Source organism: Rhyacophila brunnea, unplaced genomic scaffold (genome assembly GCF_057557595.1).
Source record: "Rhyacophila brunnea isolate RB1 unplaced genomic scaffold, BYU_Rbru_1.0 scaffold_12, whole genome shotgun sequence".
Taxonomy (NCBI): domain Eukaryota; kingdom Metazoa; phylum Arthropoda; class Insecta; order Trichoptera; family Rhyacophilidae; genus Rhyacophila; species Rhyacophila brunnea.
Genome location: NW_028232774.1, coordinates 8,095,964 through 8,123,152, shown reverse-complemented (window position 1 = coordinate 8,123,152; position 27,189 = coordinate 8,095,964). Strand labels below are relative to the sequence as shown.

The 27,189-nt window shown below is 34.0% G+C and overlaps 1 protein-coding gene across 1 annotated transcript in view; it reads right to left on the bottom strand.

Moving 5' to 3' along the window:
* The window catches only part of LOC147077733 (protein Fe65 homolog), a 345,589-nt gene that overhangs the window by 53,470 nt on the left and 264,930 nt on the right, over positions 1-27,189 (bottom strand). The window contains exon 3 of the mRNA XM_085960728.1: positions 26,212-26,380. Within this exon, the coding sequence (XP_085816854.1) occupies positions 26,212-26,380 (169 nt within the window). The remainder of the gene's footprint in view (positions 1-26,211; positions 26,381-27,189) is intronic.

The following is a 27,189-nucleotide window of genomic DNA, read 5'->3' as shown; positions in this document are numbered from 1 at the left end:
TCAACTTTTTCGATTATTTCTCGAGATTTCTCGAACCTCCACCTACTAACTTAGTAAACTTTCATCTCGATTTTCAATAATATTATGGAACATCTCAAAAAACAAAATTGGGAAATAACCCACATTCAGTAATTAATATGAAGCGAGGCGCGGGTCATGAAGCGCGCACCTAGAATTTGAATAAAGTAATGTCAACAATTTGCAACAATACGAGGTGAGGCGCGGGTAGAGAATCAGTATATTTCATCATTTTGTACATCTCTCTATTTTTTCGTTCCGTATTTCATGCGGACGAAGTCGTGGGTTTTTGATAGTCATTAATAAACTTCGCTGTTCATAAAAAAAACAATACAATTCATTTCAATTATTATTAACTCTCCTGGAAGTAATATAAAATGTTCTAAAAATAAAATAAACGAATTGCGATAGTAATAATATTTTCCAGTAAGTAAGGAAGAGTAAGTTCGTATGGGAAGACGCCCCGTGATAGTCTTGGAACAAAAGACACGTCCCTGCGTTATGACTTCTAATTCATACGACTGGAACAAAAACTTGCTCTCATTTTTATATCGAAAAGAATGGTCTGCCATCTAAAAATAATAAGACGAAAGTACAAAGACCGCAATGAAAAGTCTTTTAATACCATTTCAGTTTACAATATAGGTCTCATAATATAGTACATATAATATTATTTTAAGAACATAAATATTACATTTACATGAGTTCATAAAATGAAGCGCCTAGTTTCAAAAGCCCCTAAAACGATTTTAGGTAGTTCTGAGAAAAATGAGAAAAACTATTTTAGGTCGTTTTGAAAAAAATGAGATAAAATCATATCTATTAAATCTGTGAACTTTATGCATCTATTTTTTTAATTCGTTACATTCTAAGGAGTATTTTGGCTTTCCGTTTTAGGGGTATTTGAAAAGCACACCCAACGATTTTAGCACGTTTTGAAATTTACCCTAATTTTTGATCATACGTATTGACGGTTTTTGACAAAGTCAATCTTTGGCCATCATATAGGTAACAAAAATTTTCATTTCAATACATATCTAATTCAAAAATTTTAAAAAACCGTTTTAGGGGCTTTTGAAACTAGGCGCTTCAATTCAGAAAACGTAAATACAAATTAGTGTGACAAAGAATCAATCTTAGATTTTTATCGACATCGAAAAAAAAAAGAATTTAGGTTATGTTAAGGAACCTAAGCCTGAACAATCAGTCAACTTTGTAGAAACGATATTTGCGCCAATGATGCTCTATCTTTTCTCAACATGCGAATAAAATTGTTATGTTTACCATGAAAGAGTAAATTGAGAGAATAAAGTAATATTTAGTTTCATAAGATATATCGTCGCTATATACGAGTATTAATTATCTCCTATGTGGTTTGAGTCATATTCTGAGATAATCGAAAAAACTGTTTTAAAAAATAAGAGTAAATGACATACATGTTTAAACATTTTTTGTAGATCCTAATCATAAATTAAAATTGGATAATCATATTATTTTTATAACATATATATTATTTAATAGAACAATCGTAGCCTTTTCCATGTTTTTATCACATAGGATTAATTCTATATGCACCGTGTTGAATACATTGAATCATATTGTGTAACCATGCCGTGTTCACATAAGATTATTTTAATACTGATCTATTGCGGCGGAGGCTCACATAGGATTAATAATTACGGTGCATGATTTTGGATGCTCTCACATAGTATTAATTTAATATCGATTCTATTTGGAATCACCACATAGGAGGTATTTAATATACAGAGACGATATGTGGTTATTAGGGATTCCAATACCGGTATTTCGGATTTCTTGTTTAATATCGGTATTCGTGAAATATATTATGAAAAAAAAACAAAAATATCTACCAATAATTTAGATATAAAAATCTCTTTAAAATATTATTATTTTACATCAAAAATATTTAAATATTTACATATAATATGTAAACCTTTGAAATATGTAAAGGTACGATATGGTAGAGATGCCGATGTTTGTCGTGGTAAACCATTTATGTCAATTAATGGATTTTTATTTCACTTTCAATAAAGAACATATCGGTATTGTCTGTATTTTAAAATCGGTATTTCAGTATTGAAAAATACTGTAATACCGGTATTGCAATCCCTAGTGGTTACCGCACTAGCAAAGCCTCGCCCCCCCATACCCAAGTGTGCACGTTTAGATATGTTTATGAGAAAAATGTACGAAAATGTTATGTTTTTAATAAGAATTGACATGAATCATTAAAGAAAATATGATTAAATCTTGCAGCACGCCTCCTAATCACTCACATCACACCAGTTGGGAAGCTCTGTTCTAGAGAAGGTCTTCTTCAACGCCTTCGGTTAAAGCACTCGTAAAACAACTGTTAGAATATAATACGAGAGTGTCGAGTCTATGTTTGACACTTAGGTGCAACAAAAATATACATACAAATACAATGACTTCACTGCGTTGTCACGACGTCGTCAATGTGAAATAGTACCAACCGGCGTCAACTCTGGCAACTTCAGGAAACAATACCGTTTTCTCGAAGCATATAATATTATGTACTTGTGACACCTTCTATCATACATTTTTGTGACCTTATAATAATATAACATACGAAGTTATATTTAATACATACTACATCTTATGACGGTGGTGCTGAATGCGCGGCCCACTGTGCGGTGTCTTTTTATCAGGTATGCTCTTCAAAAACATATTCTTATAAAGGGGAATTTTGAGATAGTCAAGCCGGATGTTACAATTTTAAAATACATTATTTCCACTGAATACTCCATGATAGATTTTCAAAACGAATGAATAGTACCTATTACTGTCATTAGTGTCTACTTAAATTATACGTAGATCATGCCATTTTCAAATAATAATAAACAATTGAAAATATGCAATCCAATAGCAAAGTTCCACATCTTTCCTTTATATTTGCTCCCATAAGAAACAATATCGGGCACCTAGTATACCACTAAATTGAATTAGTTTTGTACACTCATATCAATATTTTGGAATAATTGAGGCATGCGCCGTATCCACAGCATCTATGCACGGCACGCCACTGGTAGATAAATATTTATATTTCTTTTTGTTTATTAATATTATTGACCGATGGTACTTAATTGAAATTGGGTTAAGGTTCTAATTAATGAGAGCTTTTAATACCCCATATGAATTGGTTGTGTCGACCAGAGTTGAATGATATAATAATAACATTTGATATTCTTGAATAATTAGTATACCTATAATTTACTATAGGTGCATTAAAAAAATTTAATATTTATCAGTTTAATATAATGACATATCGATGTGTATTAAGATATAACTAGATTACGAAGATGCAGAAAGGGTAAACCGATGAAATAGTAGAAGACTTTCATCAATTAGAAATTATATGATTTATTATCAATTCTAAGTCATGCGAAAAAGCAGACGATTCTCATTTAACTTGACAAATATAATAATCATATTATTATTATAGTGTTGATTATACGGCTAGGACCTACTTAATTATTAAATCCCAAAGTGGAGTGGTGCTCATGTCTCTCTCCGGAGTTGCGGATGAGGGTTCGAAATTCGCATGTGTTAAAAATCGGATGTTTTTATAATACAATTGGAAAGAATTAACAACCATTCCTATCCTAGTAACCTGTAGATATTTATTATGGACGTAAATTTAAAAAAAAATGTCGCAATCATAATACTTAATTTCTAACTGAGGCTTTATGTATATTTATTTCACTTTACTTAAATGAGAAATCTAGGTTATAAAACATAAATTATATATTAAATGGTGTAACCATAGAATATACTCAGCGTTGCATTGCGATAAATAATGTTAATTTATGTAACTATCAATATGACAAAACTGTCATTTTCCATAATTAAAACTCCGTTCTAGAATATAATCAGCTTGGCTGACATGTAACTGGTATTTTGTCGGATAAAGGAAAAGGAGGTTTGTCAAAAGTGGATAGTGAATAAATGATCCTCAAAAATTCCCACAGCAGTAGTGGCTAGTGCAAAATCAATCTGATCAGTGTCTTTTTACTTTACAGAATTGAGAAGCGCTGAATTATAGCATTAACTTGCCCACGCGTCATTCCTCCGTTCATATTGTGTACTTTTAATAAATAATTATGACATGACAGATATGAAGAATGTCTGCGTCAATCTCACGACAATGTTGACCTTTTTATGTAATAATGATACCTAATCTTGCGTTAAACAAACAGGTATTAATAATAAAATTCACAACTATTTTTAATAAGTTATTTTTGTATAATATATCAGAGAAGGTCGATCGATGTTGTAAAACGGATGTCTCATAGACATTGATTGAAAAGGATAAAGCCGATAATCGAAGAATTTAAACCATTGTTCTTTTTATATCGGCTTTATAATCCGGTATGGATTTTGGGCACATTCTATGGAGGTTTCTTAACAAAGCCTCTACACTGAGATTATTAGCCATTTCCTCAACACATACACATACATATACTCGATTCAAAACACACATTGAAAATATACCATATCACTGTCATTGATTCTGTAACATCAGTCATGTGGCTCTTCTGTCGTTTTTTGTCAAAGTTTTTACATTATTAAGAGCATACTTCAGTGAAACGGCAAATAATTTTCAACTATAGGTGCGACGAAATTTCGGAATCGCTGCCGATCGGAGAGCGATAGTCGAGCTGTGAACACGTCAATTTGTTTTATGATCGATAGGATCGTTTTAGACCGTGCCCCACCTGAAGTATAGCTTTAATACTATCGACCGAAGGTACTTGATGGAATTTGAATTTAAATTCTAATGGAATTAAGTTTTGTATTATTCTATTTGAGTTATTATTGCTACATAGGTTTCCCCTTGCGGCATCTTCAGGCACTATACGCACATATCATTATTTTTTATTGTGGTCCTTGACTTAATAGGTACCTAGGTGATAAAGTTTTTACATACTTTATTGTATTAATTTGTTATATAAGTAAGAGTTAACTGTTTTCGTTTTCAGTGTGTATTTAACTTTTGGTGAGTGCACATAATGTCTGAAGATGCCGAAAGGCGAAACCCGGGTCACAAAAAACGACTCAACTGGAATATATAAAACGAAACTTAAATCCATTAAAATGTACATCATCGTTTTTCTTCGCCCGTATGGGATTGGTTGTAAGGTGACCTGTGAAACATGTGTGAACACGAGAGGTGTGACTGTGTCATTGACAGTGCCGAGGCCTACTATGGACCGACTTGACCCAGCCACCGAAAATCACAAAAAAAAAATATTTTTTAAAAATCTATCAGTGACAAATAATATTAAACGTTGTCAAGCGACTGGGAAAGGTGTGGCATTAAATTCAGTATACTATAGTACATCAGTTACATTATGATAGAATAAAAGTACAGCATTCGCCTGGTTGTTATCCAAGAGAAGATAAACGGTATCCAGCAGAGGAACACGTGGCATTTTACAACGTTTTTATTAGCTCGTATTCTTGTTTGTCCAGTACAAATCTTGCAATCGATTTTTAACTAACTTTCCGACTAGCTAGACATTTGAAACTTTTAGAATATTTATCAGAACACGATGCCAATGCATTCTTTTAATACTTTTAGCCATCTTTACGCAGAATTGAATTCATTTTCAGTTAATTCTGTTTTGTATGGACAGTTATTTCATAAAAATCCGTAAAAAGTAAAAGACTATTATTGGTTGCTATGGGGGTGGTCCTAGCAACTAAATTATTAATATATACGTGTATTACTATGGAAATCAAAATGACATTTCAGTATTCTATATTTGTTTGATTTTTATTTACTTCATATCAAGTAGGTACCTACAAGTTTGAGCATATTGAGCATAAAAATTCAACTAAAAATTTAAAAACGTTGTATACAAAAAGTCCTTTTTATCTTGTAATTATTTTGACTTAGAGCCTCCGTCACTGAGAAAAAGTGTAGCTCTACCGAACTGTTTCGGGTAGCACATGATACAGCAGAGATCAAGTAATAAAAAAAATGGTCAATATAACATGGGCTTATAAAGACATTCTTGTGCTATACACCTGTACAAAATCTAATCTAGTGACTGACTCTACAGCGTTGATTCAAGAACAATCTACATACTTACTGACGGCCTGACATAAACAGAGGCACGACCGTGTGCTTGCCATCTCCTCCGTTAGTGGAACGTGACAAAGCCAAGTAGATAAGTACCTAAGTAAAGCTATACTTCAGCTGAGGCATGGTCTAAAAAGATCGTGGCTAGGCGATGCGCGGATTGTGCAAATGACGCGTGCCGAACGAAATATAATTTGTCATGAAAATCCAACATGCGTCCATGTAATGTTATGTTTATTGTTATATTACTAATAATAATAATAGTATATTCATTGACATGTTTTCTTTTTTTAGTAAATACGTAAAGTGTTTTAGTCATCTTTACAAGATTTAAGAATATTTTCATCCGACGCCATGACAAAACAAATCGACGTACGGACACCCCGACTATCGGTCTCCGATTGGCGACTAGTGAGAAATTTCGTCGCACCTACTGTTTCACTGAAGTACGCTCTTAAACATGATAAGTTATTTATTGATCGATTTCATTCATACAAATGAAAAAAATAAAATTCAATTAATGTCGACGAACTACCCATTTATTGGCGAGCGTTCTGGTCACTACTCCACCGGGCATGCTTGAATTACATACTTATTTAACTTCGCCCATTTGTTATTTATTGATTTTCGCATTAAACTATAGAAAGGTATAAAGATTATACTACCAACTCTGAAAATACTCGTATTTTAGGCACATTTGTCGTAAACTTACTAAAGTGCCTATTTAAAAATTTACGCGAAAACAAAATTACAGTAAGCATAAAATATTATACTATGATTATTGTGGGGTTGGCAAACACCGATTACGGGCTTTTCTTGGGATCCCCCGCCCTGCACTTCTTTTAAATAAATTTGTATCCATTACTATCCGCTAATTGATTATTGAGTTACAGCAGTTTTAAAAATTGCTACTACTTTAGAAACACCCCCCCTTTCCATAATTGCACCTCAATTGGAAACGATTTAAAATACGTAGGTATTCTATATAAAAATACGATTGACAATACAGTCAGTGTCCAGCTATTATGAATGGTGAGTGCGTAGTTTAGGACCAACTTATTTTGAAAGAGGCAATATAACAAAACATATCCACTCATCGTTCCAGTCTTCCATGCATCGACTGAGTTGCCCCAATTCCACGATACGAGACGATAGGAGGCTGTAGAATATAGGCTAGTGTAATCAAGAATTTGTGTAGTTATAATTGGTAATAATTACAAACGAAAAGGTTGGCAAAATACTTCAGTAATTAATACTACGAGTATCAACTGCAATTATCACAATGTATGTCAGCATCGCCTTTAATATCATAATATATTTAGAAAATCTTTCATAATCCGAAATATTACAATAGAAATATTTAAATATAGAATTATCTCATCTTCAGTGAATCTTCTATTCATTTTTAAAGGAAGAAAATATTAATACATACACCACTTGCAAAACCGGTACATATTAATATTAATTTTATGACATTCGCATCATTAATTAATATTGGTAGGTAATACGAATTAAATATATCATGCAATATATTAACGTCATATGTATCCTTTCTTAGATATGTATATTATCTTAGTTATATTTTTATGGTGAGGCAATAGTATACGAAAATAAATCAAACGAGTTTGTGGTATTTAAATTAATATAAAAATGCATCGTTAGAATAAAAAAATTGGCACAACTTGGTAAAGAGAAGCTTCGTACAAAAAATGATAAAATTGCGATGAATAATCATTACAATGCATTAGGTTTAATTAAAATAATCATAAGATATATTATCTAATTATTATGGGTTAAGTAGGACGCAACCACCGGACGTTTTCGACGAACAATGATCCCATCTTGAGTTTGTATCAACAGATTTTTGTTTTTACGAGAAATGGATGCTAGCCACTTGCCTATTAGGTCCATACTCAAATTGAAAAATAATATGTGTATTTGCCAGACCCAAGATTCGATCCTTACCTCGCATGATTACTTCCTAATCCATACAGTACAGAATCTACATGGAGTGCGTGTTATTGATTATTCCCTCGTAGTCCAGTCAGTAATTCGCTGGCCATTCATCCATATGGGGGGGGGGGGGGGGGTTCAATTGTCGATGAGGTCACAATATATTTATGTGATATTATCAAAGCCTGGATGGTATTTGTGATTGCTTCTCTTATGTATTTTACAGTTACTGTTATTTTAATTTATAAAATGTATTATGCCGGGTCCACACTGGCAACATGTCGCGCGACAACCTCGTTAAATGTTACGATAATTATCATAATTATCGTAAAATTTAACGAGGTTGTCGCGCGACATGTTGCCAGTGTGGACCCGGCATTTATATTCACTTGATATTCACCACATATAAAAACAATGATGACTCATTGCAAACAATAACGCTAATAAAACTAAGACATTTTAACTAGGTGCAGCACTACCTAGTAAATAAATCTTTGAGTACGAAACTGTGTTTGCTAAAAAATAATCTTTAATATGATGGGTTTAGAAAGTACCTAACCTTTTTTTACATTCTAATCCAATTCATACTTTAATGTCGTCTCTGTGTTATCTAATATTTACGTCTCCATGTCTCTCCTGGACGATCGGCATACCATACCATCGATGGTTGGGCGTCTGATGCAGACAATTGGCCCTGGCTTGTCAAGCCATCCACAATGATAGATAATTAAAAAATATTTTTCTAATTACGAAAATACTTCCTCAGAGCGAAAAGACGTTTTTGTATAAACACAACTAATCATGAAATAATTGGAATTCCTGCATACTTTCCGCGCGGAGTAGACAGGTAGAAATAATACTGAGTAATTAGGTAACTATAATAGGCTCAGTAGGACCCGAAATGGACGCAGTTATCGTTTCCGGGCGTCGTCGGCGCGAGGGAGTGAAATAAGCACCGGAAATATTTTACGGCGTCGAGACGCCCTTAAAGTTTTGGGTCGCAGAGTAAATTTGCACTTCGGGAGGCTAATGTATTAAGGCAAACAATGTCGCCAGTAAATTCTGCAATAACATAGTGAAGCCACTTTTAAGGGGTCCCTCTACTCACACGATCCTCGACCGTTTTAACGAGTAAGTAATAACATAGGGTTATTCCTCGGACAATGATCAATTGGTGGACTATCATTGGATCCATGACTTATATAAGTACGGTGACCATATTTTATTGGTGTAAATAGACGACATTATTCATTTTTTATGATTAAATAAGTTAATTTTGAATCCACAAACATCTGAAATTCCAAGTAATATTTCATAACATGAAAATTCAGATAAGCATACAAAATACTACTGAGACCAGTTCTTACATAAGGATCAGAATATTGAATCATTTGAGTAAAGTCTGAAAACTGTATTCTTATATTCTGAAAGAAATAGAGGACGTCAACAAACAGTAAGGGTAGGCAGATTGAGCGTCGATTGGGGGCGGCAGTTACTCGAAGGGCGGCAAATCGAGGAGAATCATTTGGTGTATACCTATATAGAAATAGCTATCTAAAAATTAGTACCTAATAATAAAATATCTTTCCATAAAAAAATCAGCTCACTGGTTGGAAACAAAATGTATTAAGTACTTAAAATAAAAGGTTTAACAGGATTGATTTTTTTTTTGTCGGGTTCGCGATGTCTAGTTTACTTCCGACGCCCTTCGACGTACATGTTGACCAGAAACGACACGTGCATCGATGATAAAAAATAGTCTATAAAAATGGGGCGTTACTATGGCGTTACCCATGGGCGGCATTTTGTCTAGTAACGTCACTGTCAACGAAGAATTTAGGGTAACCAACATAATCCAAACATCAAATTTTCCTGACTCAAATGGACTTGATTCGACCAGCCGGGAAAGTTTTTGATTCGAAGCCCTCTTGGCGGAGGAGTGTTGAAAATCGAAATTGCGATTAGCTGGATGGTGTGGCCCTGGATGGTCAAGTGATCGGAATTTCTGAATGGAGGATTAGGAAGAATGGGGATAACAACCTGAGGAGGCCGAAGCCCAACCGGGCTGTCACGTCATGAATGATGCAATGCTGTCTTTTAAAAGCAAATTTATGATAAAAATTAATAATATTTTTTGAACCATTCTTACTCCTCTAAAGTGTGGCACAAATAGTAATGTTGACCAATTTTAGTAACTATTATTGGACCAATAACGTCATACAAACTATAGATGTCGCTAGTTTCTCGCGATGTTATTTCACTACTTTCATGTTAAATAAATCCTCGTATAATAATAATTAAATACTTAATTGAATTTGCGTTTACATGGTAGAACTCCATTATAATGATTTCAAAACATTAATTGTGTTGACACATATCAAACGTCGTAAAGTCCACTGAATGTCAAACTGAGAAAAATGCAGTTTTATCATATCTTGTAATACAAATGGTTGTAACATGTGAGATGTTGTAAAATAATTGAATCTAATACCCACGATGGCTACAAGGATTTTTCTTCTTAACTTTGGTGCTCGACTTCTTTCTGGCTTTGTCTGGATCCACAAAATCCACTTCTACATCCATTTTATGTTATAATTGTTTAGAAATTAAGGAAAATGATAGGTGCCATCGTTCACCTTTAGCTTGTGGACTTAACGTGGTTTGAAAAAATATTGATCTTTCGAAACGTGATTTCATACGTAAACAGTGGACTTTTGGGGGTTTGCAGTATACCATAATATGCAGATTTGCATACTCTATTAAACGTATATCAAAAGTAATTTTTTTCAATATGTGGACTTTACGGCGTTTGATATCCATCAACACAATTGTTAATTCTACTATAACTATATTTAATCAAATCGTTTCGCATATTGATATATTCCACTTACGTGAGAGTGAATTTAGGTGGACGTTGTTTTATGAGTTTTTAAGATGGTGTCTATCAACCTAGTTCACTCTGTGTGCTTCCATGTACCTACTTTTGTTTTTCTTATTGTATTATTTACTAACATTACCCTGTATTTTTATTTAAGAATTGTTAACACTTACTTTATGTCATGTCGCGAACGCTTTGAATTTATAATTTATCATGTTCATTATATGTAAAATAAATTATATAAGTTTTCTATATGAATGATAATTGAGTGATTCATGTACCCTGTATAATAGCTGTCAATTTTATTTATTTATTTAGAAAAGAGCATTATGGCATTACAGCGATTGGCTAATGTGCCAATTGCCAATACACAATAAATACAAATTATAAAAATGACTTAATTACAAATAACAACCAATATAACAGTATGTGCTTATGCAGATATTAAAGTAAAATGATAAATACAATTATAAATTTAACCTATTCAACACGTCCACAAACATGATATTATTAATAAAAAGTAAATCAACCTTAGACTATAGATACATCTAGACGCCACCCGTTCCATTGCTAAATGAAGCCGCTTGCCTTGCGTTTGGTTTGTGAGCGAGCAAACGCATTCGTCTACAAATGTTCGAGACCATAGACCATTTCGCTAGTGCTCGCCCAAAGTGCTCGCACTAGACGCTCAGAATTAAAATATAATTTTCTATTTTTTTACGTTATATGGTATTTTTAAGCGGTCAAAATGCAACCATTAGATAAAGATATCTATAATTTAAGTTATTTCAAAAAAACACTAGGTCACTGATATTAAAATATATAATAAAATACAAATAAATTATCACGAACATGTATCAACTTACCTATGAAACGTTATACCATCTTCTTGCTTATCAGTACGGCTACCACATTTTAAGACAACACACAGAACCATCTTTTCTACTTAATTAACTAAAAATATTTACCACTGACTTTATGTTTAACACAAAAATATCAATTTTAGCAACACGAGCTCGCAAGTTATCGACGCTGTGTGAAACGTTTTGCCCCGATTTGATGGCGATATTTTTGGAAACTAGCTTACACAAAATGTAGACCTTTTATCTTACTCTAGCGCGTGTCAAAGAGATCGTAAGGGTGCCGAATACTTTCTCACTCGCACTCATGCATCGTTTTTGTTCAGGCCTTGAAATCAACCTTTATGGTGCCATCAAATAAATTAACCGGACGATACACAGCATCATGAAACATCACATTCGTCCTGCGACGGGATATCATGAAGACCGTAGAGTTACGAGTTATGAGTGATATTGGTGGGAACATGAAAATTTTCTGAATCTGAATGAATATTTGTCAGTAAATACGGATTGTAAATGAACCCACGAACAAGTTAAAAGAAATGCTTCAAAAGAGCAATCACTCTTCGGGTGGACATTGTTTGTATTGATAGCATACCCAGAAGAAAACGAGTCGGAAAAATCATTTTATATATAGTATAATAATATAATATATAATATTTATAACTCAATTAACCTAGAAATAACAAAAAAAATATTTTAAAACTAAATTAATTTTAACAAGCCAAGGCGAACGTTAAGTAATCATTAAATCTAGTCTTCCTTCACTGCTTCGAGTGAATGGCCGGAATTCGATCCCAAAATAATCAATATCATATATTTTACGTCACATAAAATCCTAATAAATCACACCTCTCCGATTCTACCAGGGCACGATAAGTTTATACCAGGTGAAAAGAAAATCTCCGGGCTCTATATGAAAGCTCACGTGACCGGAACCATTTGTACGTTTCCCAGCCCAGACAAACTTTATGACGTCCTATCCTTAAAGCCATCAAAGTATCCGGCGAACATAAAAGAGCGAAAGAAATTTCATTCTGAAGTGAGGGCAGTGAGTAAGTATGGTGAGTGACGCGAGAGTAAATGACATATCCGGATACTAAAAAAGGTGGTCGCCATAAATCTTGTGGTCGGTTTAGTGGCTAAATTGAGTAAACTCTGCCCAAATTTGTGTTGGCCATTCACAATTTTTTTATTAACTTGATAGGTACAAAGTGTTATTTTAGTATACATGTACGAATGTCATAACTACACATATATTTAATTGTTTTTCTGGGACGTCTTATCACGGACTTCACACAGTTTTTTTTGTCCATATTGTTTTAGCTTTGTTTCTTGTATCTTATATGTCATTAAATTCATTTATTTTTGTTAAGTCTCCGTGCCATTCTCTTCCATGAAACTTTTTATTAAATTACGTCTTTCGGTATACTCAGTCAAAGCTTACTTGAGAGCGTGGCGATCTCAACTTGAGCAATGCTGATGCTTCACATCCAAACGTCGGGCCTCGTGATGCACTCGATTAAGACCGAGTGTGGTGAAGGGCGGGTTGGTTTTTCTGCGGCGTCTTTATTGCGAACGTGAAGATCTCGGTGTTAGTATGTCCGTATTGTTTAGCTTTGTTTTTTGTATGATATATAATATAAGTATCTACCATTAAATTAATTTATTTTACGTTATATTTCCGTGGTTTTCTCTCCCATGGCACTCTTTATTAAATTATGGGAATCAGTAAACTCAGTAAAAGCTCACTTGAGAGCGTGCTTCTGTGATATTAGCAGACGTAAAAAACTGCTGATGCTTGACATCACGTATGGCGTCGTTATACGCTCGATTAACACCGAGTGTGGTGCGGGGCGGGTTGGTTTGGACGTGTCGTTGTTTGTGTTATTTTTCTATACAAAAACTATTGTCAAGTGCATTTTCAGTGATATGGATGTATTAATTTTTTTGTTGTTAAAGTCTTTACAGTAATGAGTACCATGAATAATTAACATTATTGGTTTCAAAATCGGTTACCTCCACAATCCGCACATTTTGAGATGATCACAAAAACACCGTGAAAAGTTTTAGAATTGTAAATAGTCAGAACAGAACTAACGTATAAGATTCCTTCAATTTATAGTCCAAATTTGTTGGTTTATATCGTATAAATGTAATTTAATTTCACTTTAAGAACGTTGAAAAGTAGTGTGAAGCAAACAATCTTGCAATAGAACCAAACAAGTCTTTAAAATAAAACCTGTTCTCGATCACGTCGGTGTGGAATACGATATTCATCCCAAAAGTGCAGCGGTTGCCGGTTACCCATCTTGAACGAAATGTTTACCTATTGCAGCAGAAAAAAGACAATGGGATTTAGGAGGATGCATTTGGAGAGCGTGTGCGCTTATAGCCTGAAAAGATCGCCGGATAAAACAGGATACAGCCGACGTCTGGAAAATGTAAAATGGAAAATTCTTTGTTACCTTGGAGGGAAATTCCGAGTTGCTTAGAAGCTGTATCCGCGTGTTTTCATTGTTCGATTTTGGCACAAGGCATGGGATGTGATATTGATACTGTTAATAAAATCTGAACGACTATTTTCAAAGTCATATTTTATTTTACATAACATGATTTTATTACACTCAAGGCCTGAACAAAAACGAACCGTATGTGCGAGTGAGAAAGCATTCGGCACGCTTATATTCTCCGCAATGGGCGTTAGAGTAAGATAGAATTTCTACTGCTGAATTAAATATTTTTAGTACGCGTCGCCGGTAAATACTGATTTGAATGACAACAATCATTTAAAAACTACGAGCACGTGTTAATTACCAATGTCTAATTATTTTTAGTTAATTTGGTATAAAATATGGTTAACTATGTGTTAAATTTGGTAGCCGTACTGAGAAGCTACATGATGGTAAAAGTTTCATAGTTAAGGCCATACCTCAGTTGAGGCATGGTCTAAAAAGATCGTGGCTAGGCGATGCGCGGATTGCAGGTCGCGGGTGCAAATGACGCATGCCGAACGAAATATAATTTGTCATATAAATCCATCATGCGTCCATTTAAGGTTATGTTTATTGTTATATTAGTAATAATAATAATATATTCATTGACATGTTTTCTTTTTCAAGTATATCGGTAACGTGTTAGTCATCTTTACACGATTTAAGAATTAATACCCCCGTCACCATCACAAAACAAATTGACGTATTGAAACCTCGACGTTCGCTCTCTGAATGCCAGCGAGTCCAAAATTTCGTCGCGCCTATAGTTGAAAATTATGTGCCGCTTCACTGATGTAACGTCTTAACTTAATAGTAATACAATTGAGGTTTGCTGTATATTATACACAAGAAACACGGCTTCATTTTGCCGAACAATACCTACTCTCTTTATATTATTACTCTGAGATTACACTGCATTTAAATAATAATAATAACAATGCTGATGACTAAAGCAGTAATGGACGCCAAATCCATCGTAAGAATAGATATCTATATTTTGCAAGACAATAATTATGGTCTGAAATCCAATCTACTAAAACACAGCAATAAATAAATAATATCCTACATATTATACAAAAGTAATACACTGACTTTCATTAGCGAAAACTTCGTTTTGTACAAGTACGCGTTGATTATTAAAGCGACGGTGCGACCAAATTTTAAAATATTTAAATCCATTATCCAAAAAGATCGCAAACATTCAAAAAAAAAAGTACACAGTAGCTAATACCTACATTTTTACCTACGTAGTATGAAATACAAAACCTTGCCGTAAGCGAAATGTACAGCATACATTTTCCAGTATAAATCCCCAGCAGACTTGGGGTAGGTACATCTGCCAGCTAGAGTTTACTGTATTGTTCTTTCTTGCAGGCGGAAAAATAATATAAAACGCCGAATCTGCAAAGTATCTTCTCCCGCCAAGACATAACACAGTAATAACACTGTAATATGTCGTATTTTATTTTATTTATGGGGGGCAACGATTTCAATATTGTTTGTGCATACCTATGTTATAATGTGATGTCTTCAAGAAAAAGCCTACCTACTGTCACCTCACGTATTTACATAAGATTAGGTATAGAAATGTCATAGGAATCTTTTTTGGCCATATCCGCCCTAATGGAGCATACGGACACCACACAGCGAATCCAAGAATTCCTGTCGCTAGCGTCGTTCCAGATCATACCAGCATCCCGTAGCTCCGCCGTATATCGTCGGTGTTTTGTAAAAAGGGCGAATTAACCAAAATGCTACTTTACAGGAGACGGATTTTTAACTTTTGACATTTATGTATTAATTACCTGTAGATGATTATAAATATCTAACAAGTTTATAATAAAGCTTAGAAAGAATACTGTCATTATAATAGGTATTATTATATAATATTTTAAAAGGCCTAATATGTCACATTTGCTTTTTATTTCGTAATTTTAATTAATTTAATTTTAGTCGATTATCGTTTTTAAGTACTTTCCTGTGGAGATAAAAATTCGCCGTTTTTACACAACAAAGCTAGTGGGGTACATATTGTATTTTCATTGAAATCTCGATTTCGCCAAAATGGTTGATTCGCCTTTTTTACAAAACAACTACGATATACTCTATAGATAGTATTTACCGGCCTTATATGACGCCGGGATCCGGTTAGCTCTAAGAACAGGCAAGCCAAATTGAGATTATCTTCTGGCATCCGCAGCACGTGGCTGAGCTAGGTACAAAGTCGCCCCTTCACTCTGTGTGATGAGAGGCTGCTTGGTGCGTTCTCTTATCTCCATTCAGAAGGAATGAAGAATTCTTTACAGAATATTGTATACATTGTACACAGTATTGCTGATCATTTTAATTTTAACGGGTGCTCTCGGATAGTACCCACACAAATTCATGTTATCAATTAGCTTCTCAATACAAAACTTCAATAGAGTAATTCACCTACCAGCTACATTCCAACCCTTCCATGTTTTAAATAGCTGTCTTGTTTCTGCAAACCAAGGATGTTAATAACCACACTGTTTCTTAATTTTGTACTGATTATAAATATTATATATTCCAACTTGCAATAGGTACATATTTATAATATTATTTAAATTATATTGTTTTCATTTTAACAAACTGTATTGCTTATTTATTTTACACACTTAGAAGAATGCACTTTGCGGCCATATATATATATATATACATATACGATCTTAATATAACTTTTGTCAACTGATATTCGTCTACTTACTAGTCAAATTTACATGACAGCTCATTTCGACTTCTTGTCTACCTAACCTTTGTTTTACGGCTGAGCACTAATTTTCAATAACCACATTTTTCATATTATTCTACACCTACACTCATTTTTATTATTTATTGCAATGTTTTTTTACAACGTTTTATTAGCTCGTATTCTTGTTTGTCCAGTACAAATCTTGCAATCGATTTTTAACTAACTTTCCGACTAGCTAGACATTTGAAACTTTTAGAATATATCGGAACACGATGCCAATTCATTCTATTAATACTTTTAGCCATCTTCAAGCAGAATTGAATTCACTTTCAGTTAATTCTGTTTTGTATGGAAAGTTATTTCAGAAAAATCCATAAAAAGTAAAATACAACTATTGGTTGCTAAGTGGGTGGTCCTAGCAACTAAATTATTAATATATACGTGCGTTACTATGGAAATCAAAATGACATTTCACTATTCTATATTTGTTTGTTTGTTTTTTATTTACTTCATATCAAGTACCAGTTTGAGCATATTGAGCATAATAAATCAACAGAAAATTTAAAAACGTTGTATATAAAAAGTTCTTTTTATCTTGTAATTATTTCTTTCTCAACCGCAATACCAAATTATATTAATTCTCTTATACTACTCACCTAAGAATAGCTTATTTGCAAAAGTACTTTCAGAACAAATTAAGAAAAACCAATTGATACAAAAACTGTAAAAGTACGCAACTTTTGGAAGTTTAATACATTCTGGATACTTGATTAATATAAAATTGGTTCTTGGAATTTATCTTTACGAGTTACTTACTTACTGTAATGAAAAACTTCGAACTCTCATTAAAATTGCATGGAAAACTAAATACTTATATTTCCCAACAGTGATAGTATACTACATAATATATGACGACGTAATAATACCTATATATTATAGGTACATATGTAATGTCTTGTACGTTAGTTATAAGCACGAAACAACTTTGTTATGAAACACTAATTGGAAAAGTTTAATGGTTAAGTGTAAATAAGTAAAATGAAATAACTACATAATACTATTTACACGGAGTACATTAGGTAGGTAATTCATTTAAATTAAGCTGACAGATATTCTCGACACGAAAATATGTGCATATTAAGTAAATGGACAACTTGGAGCTACCATCTGGACGAACACCAAACAGTGACTTTTTCTGGATATAACGGCGTCTTAATAATGGCTTGTGGATTTTCTACACACCAAATCGGCAATTTTGCTTATTGACGTAGCCATTCAACCAAAACGAACCTCCCCGCTGAACAAATTTTTTTGGTGAAAATGAAAATTTCGCGAACTGAACCACGATTTTCGAAATAGATTTGCACACTTTGCAACCGTTGTTCGGGCGTAAGTCTATTCATGGTAAAATGGCAAATCAAATTGACCACAAACCAGCTGTCAGCTGTCAAATCGGCTGTCGCTGGAAAAAGTGTTGCCAATTTGAAAAACAAACCTCTAAAAAACACCCTTTACCTACGTGACAACGAACATTTGATGCCAAGGATAGTATTATATAGTCTTAATTCAAAATAGGTGGTAGAAAGGTGGTCGCCAATATTTTCAAACAACATATCAGTTGCATATTTGGGAATTTTCAAGGTGATTAGTGATGTATCGATACTGTAATTCCAAAAGCAAACAGCTTAAAAAATTACGATGACTGTTGATTCAAGTCACAGTCGGTACAAATATTTCCAAGGTGTTTTAAATTATGTATGTTAGTAAAACTATATAAGAACCCATCTCACAAAGACCACATATATGTATACAAGCGAGATAAGTTGATATAAAACAAATAATACATGCATAGAACACTGAATTAATGTGCGTAGACTAGGGTGCAACCAGCGAAAAAAAACACATCATGCCAACAATATACACGAGTAATACGAAAATTGCCCAGTCGTTTCGGGTCGTTTGTACGATGCAATTTGGACAACTTCCAGTACATAAAGCCACTCATCATTCGAAATAGACGGATATGCGAGAGCGCGAAACGGAAAGCCGGGTGGAAAACACCGGAAACAGCAAGGCTCCGAAACAGCCACATCCGGTTGGAAACAAATCAAGCCGCTGATGAAACGAAAAGCTAGGCGACGCGGCGGAGGGCTTTATTGCCGCATACAGCCTGCATAAAACGGGCGATGCACTTTTGCATCCAACGGCGGTGGGGTGGACAACCCTTTTTACGAAGGCTCAAATTGTACATACATAAAATTACACCTATAAATATAGGCTCGACTATATAATTATAAACTCGGGCGGATGTGATAAAGAAGTACAAATTAGCGCGACAATGGTCAAATCGGAAAAAAACCCGCCTGGCACATACCTACATACTCAATATATCGCAATATCTGGATCAAAAAGATATAATATACCTATGATTGCAGCAGACATTAATATTTTCCATTTTCATTTGGTGTGGAGCCCTGAACATTACGAGTTTATTTTTCGCAAGTATTTGAAATAAAGCATCATAAGTAAAGTGAGCTCATATGCTAGAACCATCAAAACATTCAATAATAAAAACAGATAACGTACAAACACACGGTGTCAAATATCTGTCATTTATCTTCGCGAGATCGAGTGACACAAAAATGTGTGAAATGGCAGAAAATATGTTTTTATAATATAAGTTCTATCAATTGATGATGTGAGGTGATCCGCGTGAGGTGGCTTCATTGTGGTTTTGATGCATTCAAATATTACCAAGTAAAAAGACATTGCATATTATTTTTTACTCGTGGTGCGAGCTTACCGTGAGTTCATCTATACGCATGTGCTGTGATAGTAATGTGTTTTTCGCTTTAGCGATATTTATGAATTGTATGAAAATCACTATCGCCTCGCCAACTCTACATCATGGGTACTAGAATAATTAAAAAAAAATGCGTCACACAGATCAATACATTTTCCATTATTATGTTTTATAATTGCTTTTTTCAAAGCCACCGATAACACAATAAATTGTCTTTGTATGACATATGTATTAATTAATTAGATAAGTAAGTACCTATTTAAAAAAATATAAATAAGTACAGTTTTGAAATTTCAAAGTTGTGTGTCGTATTCACCAATTTGTATGTTTATAATAAGTACAATATGTATGTTTAACACATCTATCTCAGTTTCGTAGATACCGTGACTGTCCACAAGTCTCTATTGTTACACATAATTTACGTATCTACAACAGGCATCGATCGCCACTGCTGACAGTGGACAGTAAGGAAGGTTTCGTCACAATGACGAAGGCACGCTGAAAAATATAATTAATAAAAAAAACGATAAATAATTATTATAGTCAAATGATTAACCGCCACTGGCTAGTTAGAGAAATGATACATAAAGCTCGCAGACGATGCGAGTGTAAGCGCTTTATAAATGCCTACTATTTATATGTACGTACATACTACAGTAAAATTGTCAGTGATAAATTCAGTTCATTTATATCGATTCGAACGCCTACCCACTGCTATAATTATATTACCCAATAAAACACAGTATAAACCTAAGTAACTTTAACAATAAAAAATGTTTAATTCTTATTAATTGTATTGACGTTTACCCGGGAGAAATTTATTATAATGGTTATAATTATAAAGTAAGTATGATTTGTTTAATTATACGAAATTTAAAGTTTTTCTCTTGACAGGTGTTTCAGACTATAAACCCATTTTCAGAACCACAATAAGATAGGTAACTTATTTTCAAAACTTAAAACTGAACGCCTGCAACAAACAAAATAACATAAATAGAGATAGTGTATTGTGTTAAGCCGCGTTGACACGGTCCAAGTACGATCCAAGTAGACTTGGATAGGAATAATTAGTATGAAGATGTCTCATCCAAGTGACAGCTTCATACTATTTATTCCTATCCAAGTGCACTCGTATGTGACATCTTCATACTAATTATTCCTATCCAAGCTACTTGGACCGCGTCCTACTCATCCAAGTTAACTTGGATAGGAATAAATAGTATGGAACTGTCAATTGGGTAGGAATAAATAGTATGAAGCTGTCACTTGAATGAGACATCTTCATACTAATTATTCCTATCCAAGTCTACTTGGATCGTACTTGGACCGTGTCAACGCGGCTTTAATCTATGTTCTTTCTTTCGCACAACAGTGGGGTAGTTCGTTTTTTTTTGTTACTTTATTTATTATTATTAGTTATTTTACTAGACATCTATGGACTTGACCGAGTGAATTTGTCATCGATCAGCTCGATTTGAGTGTCATTGGCAACGATCGCTTTTAGAAAGACCAGAAAAGAAATAAATTGATAAAGATGCAGATATCAGGTGAAAATCTACATCTATCTAGGACAACAAGTGTCTATAGATGGATGTATATTTGATGAAATTGTTCGCAGAGTAAAGCTAGGCTGGAGTGCTTTTGACCGCCTAAATAATGTCTTTAAAAGTGACCTTCCACTGTGCCTAAAGCGCAAAGTGTTCAACCAGTGTGTGCTTCCTGTGATCACATATGCGTGTGAAACATGGACCCTAAGTAAAAGAGAGATCCAGAAACTTAGAGTAGCACAACGTGGTATGGAGAGATGCATGCTGGGTATAACGCGAAAGGACAAAAAGAGGAATGAGTGGATAAGGAAGCAGACAAGGGTTTGCGATGTAATAGAGTTTATTAAAAGCCTTAAATGGAGTTGGGCTGGATACATAGCTCGAAGAAGAGACAATCGTTGGACAAATCTAGTCATCCAGTGGTAGCGTACAAAACGTCCGCAAGATAGACCTAGAGGCCGCTGGATCGATGAAATCATAAAGTTCTGCGGACGTACGTGGCAACGCAATGCAATGGACCGAGAGTGGAAGCAACGTGAAGAGGCCTTCGTCCAGCAGTGGATAGATTCAGGCTGATGATGATGATGACATGTAGTCGCCAATGAGTGAGAAACGTCAATAGAACTTACTGTTGAAAAAAATCCCTAATATATTTTTAATATAAAAAATAAAAAAAAAACTTTTTATTAGATTATAGTCACTGCATTTGTTCTACTAGATATAGAGTCGTATGCATGAGATTCCCAAAAACCTTATATGCTATATACTGCACGTTTGTATGCATGAGTACAAACGCAATTCGTTGATTAGTGACGTCACGAATGTAGCGTCATCATGTCATGGTGTCCGTATAATGGCAATCTTATAAAATTTCATTCCCCGATCAATAATTCAATATTTTGAAATTGCAAATGTGTCTGAAAGTGTGTGAACGGTACCATATAAATTTAATAATCATAAATGAATAATTATTATGAACTTTAAATAATTTATCAGTTATTTAATCACATTTATTTTATAATTCTACTGTAGGAAAGGATAAAGTATTGCCAGTAAACATTTCCATTTGGTGACAATACTGAATATATACATATTATTATGACTAACTTCGCTTCAATTATGAGATGTCAAAACAGAATAAGAATAAATGACAGAAATGCAAATGGATTTAGATAATAATATGTAATGATCTCTGTATAATATTATCATTTATACCAATCACCGTATGACACTAATGATGTATCCAGTGTATTTGAGAGTTGTGCCTTGTTTATTACAGTTATCTTACAATAATTAACTAGGTAGGTAGGTACCATAATATTTTGAAGAATCCAGAATGCTTCCAATTGCATATTTTAATGCCAGATACAGCAGTAGGTACCTATTTTTGTGGTCGTTTAGCGGAGATATTTTATCGTAATCTTACGTAAATCCATCTTATCTCTCCATGAGAAATATTGCGTTTTGTAAGCGAAATAGGTACGACGCATTGTATCAGTTACCTATAAAATGACATTTGAAAGTGACAGATGAAGCAGCCATTTTGAATGGCGTGTGACGTCAGATTGCTTACGTCACAAACAGTACTATACGCTATATGATGGAAAATCGGTTAAATAGCTTATAAAGAATTTGGGAATCTCATACATACGGCCCTAAGATACATCCAGAAAGATACATACATCTTTCGGGCCGAACTGCTTGGCCTGCAGAGTGGACAGAGTTAAAAGTGACCTCTTATTGTACCGAAAGTCAAGTGTTCAAACAATGTATACTATTACCCTTATTTCACACTATACGGTTTTAACCGTACGGAAAAAAGTGGAACGGTAAAAATCTGAATCGGCAACAAGTTCACGCTCTTTTCACACTATACGTTTTATGCACGGTTTTTTTCCGTCACAAACTCAGTTTGTGGTTGAGTGTTGTCGATTTAAAACCATCTAATGTGAAAGCGTGCATTAGGTCACATACACCAGTGAGTTATCGGTGGCCGTCCGGGCGCCGTGCATACAGTGGGTGGACGGCTGCTATACGGCGCCGTTTCAGTTTTAACCGTCGCCGTATAATGTGAAAAGGACCATGCTCTTTTTTATGCCACTGAAAGAACGTCGCCGTTCAATTTTTTGCCGTACGGTCAGTGTGAACCTATACGGGTGCACGTGAAATTCATAAAATATATTTTTGAAATTTAAAAATACCTATTATTTTATTTAAAGTATTTTAATAATAAGAATCTGTGTACTCTCAACAATGAGATCGTTAATTGTGGCCGCGCATTAGCGTATTGAATTAATAATATTTTCAAAAAGCTGCGGCGCACACTTTGATACCCACTGCTCTACAATAATATACACAATACAAATATTCCAGAATCTAGATAGTAAGTACTCGTATACCACAGTAATAATAACAGGGTGCGTTGAAACTATGAATAATATATTACCTATACAGTTACTTAATCGACTTTTTCCACCCTTAGCCCGAATCAACCCGATAACCTTTGATCCAAGACGTTTAATTTATCCTATTAAACAATGTATAAAGATACCGCATTTCTCTATTGACCCGGATGAAGGCCCGTGAATATAAATAAACCCATAAGGGAGGAACGAAAGGGTTTTATATCCCAATAAATATTTGATGATAATGTTCTTTTTACCAGAAGAGAATCACCCATGTAGGGCCAAGATGTTAGGGCGTTGCGTGCCAAGGCATCGTTTTCATTAAGGTTAAAGCCACTGAAATAATGTACCTACTTACGGAAAATAATGTAGGAATGCTAAAACTGCTTGATGGAGACGGATTATAGTACATAATATTATACCACATATATTCCGTAGAAATATCGTGTCTAGTAAAACAATATTATCTGTTCGCAAAGAATATTCGTCAATAATATGTTAGATTTTGGTTGTAATTTTTAGTGGCTATGTCATAATAATATGTTACAAAAGGTTATATGCTGAGTCTGATGCTGAAAGTTATTTATATGGGTTCATCATTTCTGACATCAAAATTCTCATTCTATGTCAAAACTACAGTTAATTTGAAAGAGTATACCGACAGCTAATAAAATGCGAGATTAATAATTGTATTATGCCTTCAAGACTTGGACGGCAAGGCAAGAGAAAGACAGAGCTTAAACGCACATGAATTATGGTTCTGGTGGTGGATATGAGAGTCATGTCATTCGTGACAGACTTTCCTCAGTTTACCATATACACAACGTAACTTCATTTTCTTTTCGTAATTTTTTATTTCGTAATTTTCGTATCTTTAGAATTATCTTTAAATGTGTATATCGTGCCCATTTTTTGAATAATAAAATGCCTAATTCTTGTCAAATTTGGGATCACAGAGATTATAAATATATTTTTTTTATCGTAAATATTTCACTATATAATGTTAACAACAATTTTACTAATGGTTTTATAAATGCGTTTAAAAATTAATAAACCTAAAAAATCTTAACACCACATACTGATGTACTGAAATATGACTATATTCTAAAATATTAGATCAAGAGGTTTAAAAGAATACTATTTTATGTAATAAAAATACTTTATGCAGTAATCAAATGTTTAAAATAAATATAAAGGATTATAAGGCTTCAAAATTATATAAATAGATTATCTACAACGTTTAAGGAATGTCCAGGCTTATGCTCTGAAAATACCATAAATCCTCCATTTTGACCTACGTGGCGCATGTGGGCCGTTATTACATAATATATATGAAAATTTACTATAATTTACACGATATATATTATTTTCCGTACAAGAAGTCGGTTGAAAAAATAGGCGGACCAGGCGAAGATCTCAATAGACTGCAATTGTCTGACACCTGGGCTTAATATAATTCCACACATGCGTAAGTGGGGATTAGGGATTCCAATCCCGGGATCCCGATCTATTTTCGATACCTAGGAATCCCGGGATTGATAAACATAATCCCGAAATTTTCGGGATTGATTTTTTTATGGAAAATAAAATAAAAACGGAAATATAACAGAAAAAATACTTTTAATAACAAATAACTACATTAGAAATAAACTGAGTTTGAATGAAGTTTGATTTATACCCATGTTTAAGTTGCCGATTCATTTTATTCTTTCACATAAATTAATAAAAATGGGAAAGATTGGAAAAAACAATGCTTAGCACTATTAACAAAGTAATTCCACCATGATGTCATACGTTTTACGGCAGTTTCATATTTGGCTGACTAATTAGATTTATCAAGCGGAATGGCCATAAGTAGGTACACCATGATTTGCTTTTGCTTTACTATTTTAAATCTCGCTAACCCATTCATTAACTCTTTACTATCAGACACAGCAATCTCATATTAAATTCACATTGTTATTTATATCACAATATTATTTACTCCACTAAACCAAGATTGAACGTATACAATATTAACAATAAATGTCTTAAATAGTATAAATTATACTAAATTTATTTTTGACCGATTTTATCTATGTTATTTGTAAATATAAATTTTTATATTACGATGGAAAAAAATTCCAATCCCGGGATTGTCAAATTGTAATCCCGAAATCCCGGGATCAGAATTTTGGCTCGGGATTGGATTCCCTAGTGGGGATACATAGCAGGATACCGATCAAATTCTGTGAGGGAAAACGCATGTTATGTCAAATGAAAGCTTCAGCTGGGCCTAAAGGCAATTACGAACTGTTTTACATGAAGTAAATTAAGTATACAATAAATACCTCGGAGACACCACCATTAGAAAGAAAAAAATATATTTCTTGTTTCCTTAGAAATCAATAATGTCAAGAGTTATCGCCTTACCTCCTGTTGTCTGTGAAGTCATCGGGATCGTAGCCGTCCTTTGATGGCAGGAGTAGCGTCCTGGGCGTGGCGCCGTAGAGGGCCAACGCCGCGTTTCTGTTCAGTGCATCATCAAGCCGTGCCGGGTCCAAGTGATAGTTAGGGTTCTCGTACGACAGTAGCCCGTTTTCTGTGGAACAAAGATTTAAATATATTAGTCACATAATACGCATGTATTATCACAAAAAAAGATTAAAAAGTAAATGGATAAATTTATAACATGTTGGTTCGCATTATAGCATAACATAATTTATTTATAAACAGTTGAATAATAATGTATCAATCTAGAATCCAATAAAACGTGATTATTATACCCATATACAGGTTTCTAGCGTCTAACAAAGGCAAAACTAATCACTCGGAATAGCATCTTGCTAGACTCGTCTGAGATAATTTAGTCGTGAAGGCACGACCGACATGTTTGTTGTCTTTAACAAAGATTTGTGCTGTAGACAGGAGACAAACATGTGCCAGCGCTGCAGGATACCGTGCCTGCAGACAGGTGAGAGTAACACAGGTGTGTGAAAATTTAACACATATACTCACATCGAATATTTGTGTACATCTGCATGTTATGCCGACAAGGTGAGATATCTACATATTATTATGATTACGACACGTAGAGAGGTTTTTCAAAAGTTGTACAAACTGGAAGTGTTAAGGCTACATTAGTCGTGAATAGAGATTTCGGGAATTTTCCGACGGGAATTCTCGAGAAATTTTCGAGTTTCTCCAACCCGAATCTCGAGAATCGAAATTTTTAACATTTTGGGAAATCCCGGATCTCGAGAATCTTTTCTCGGGATTCGGGATTTCTTTATTATCAAATATTAATTGAAAGAAAAACGATTATCTATATGAAAAAAGTGGACAGAAAACAAAAAACGTTCAAGGACTGATCGGGGCATTTAACACAATTATGCCAACGTCGACTCAAAA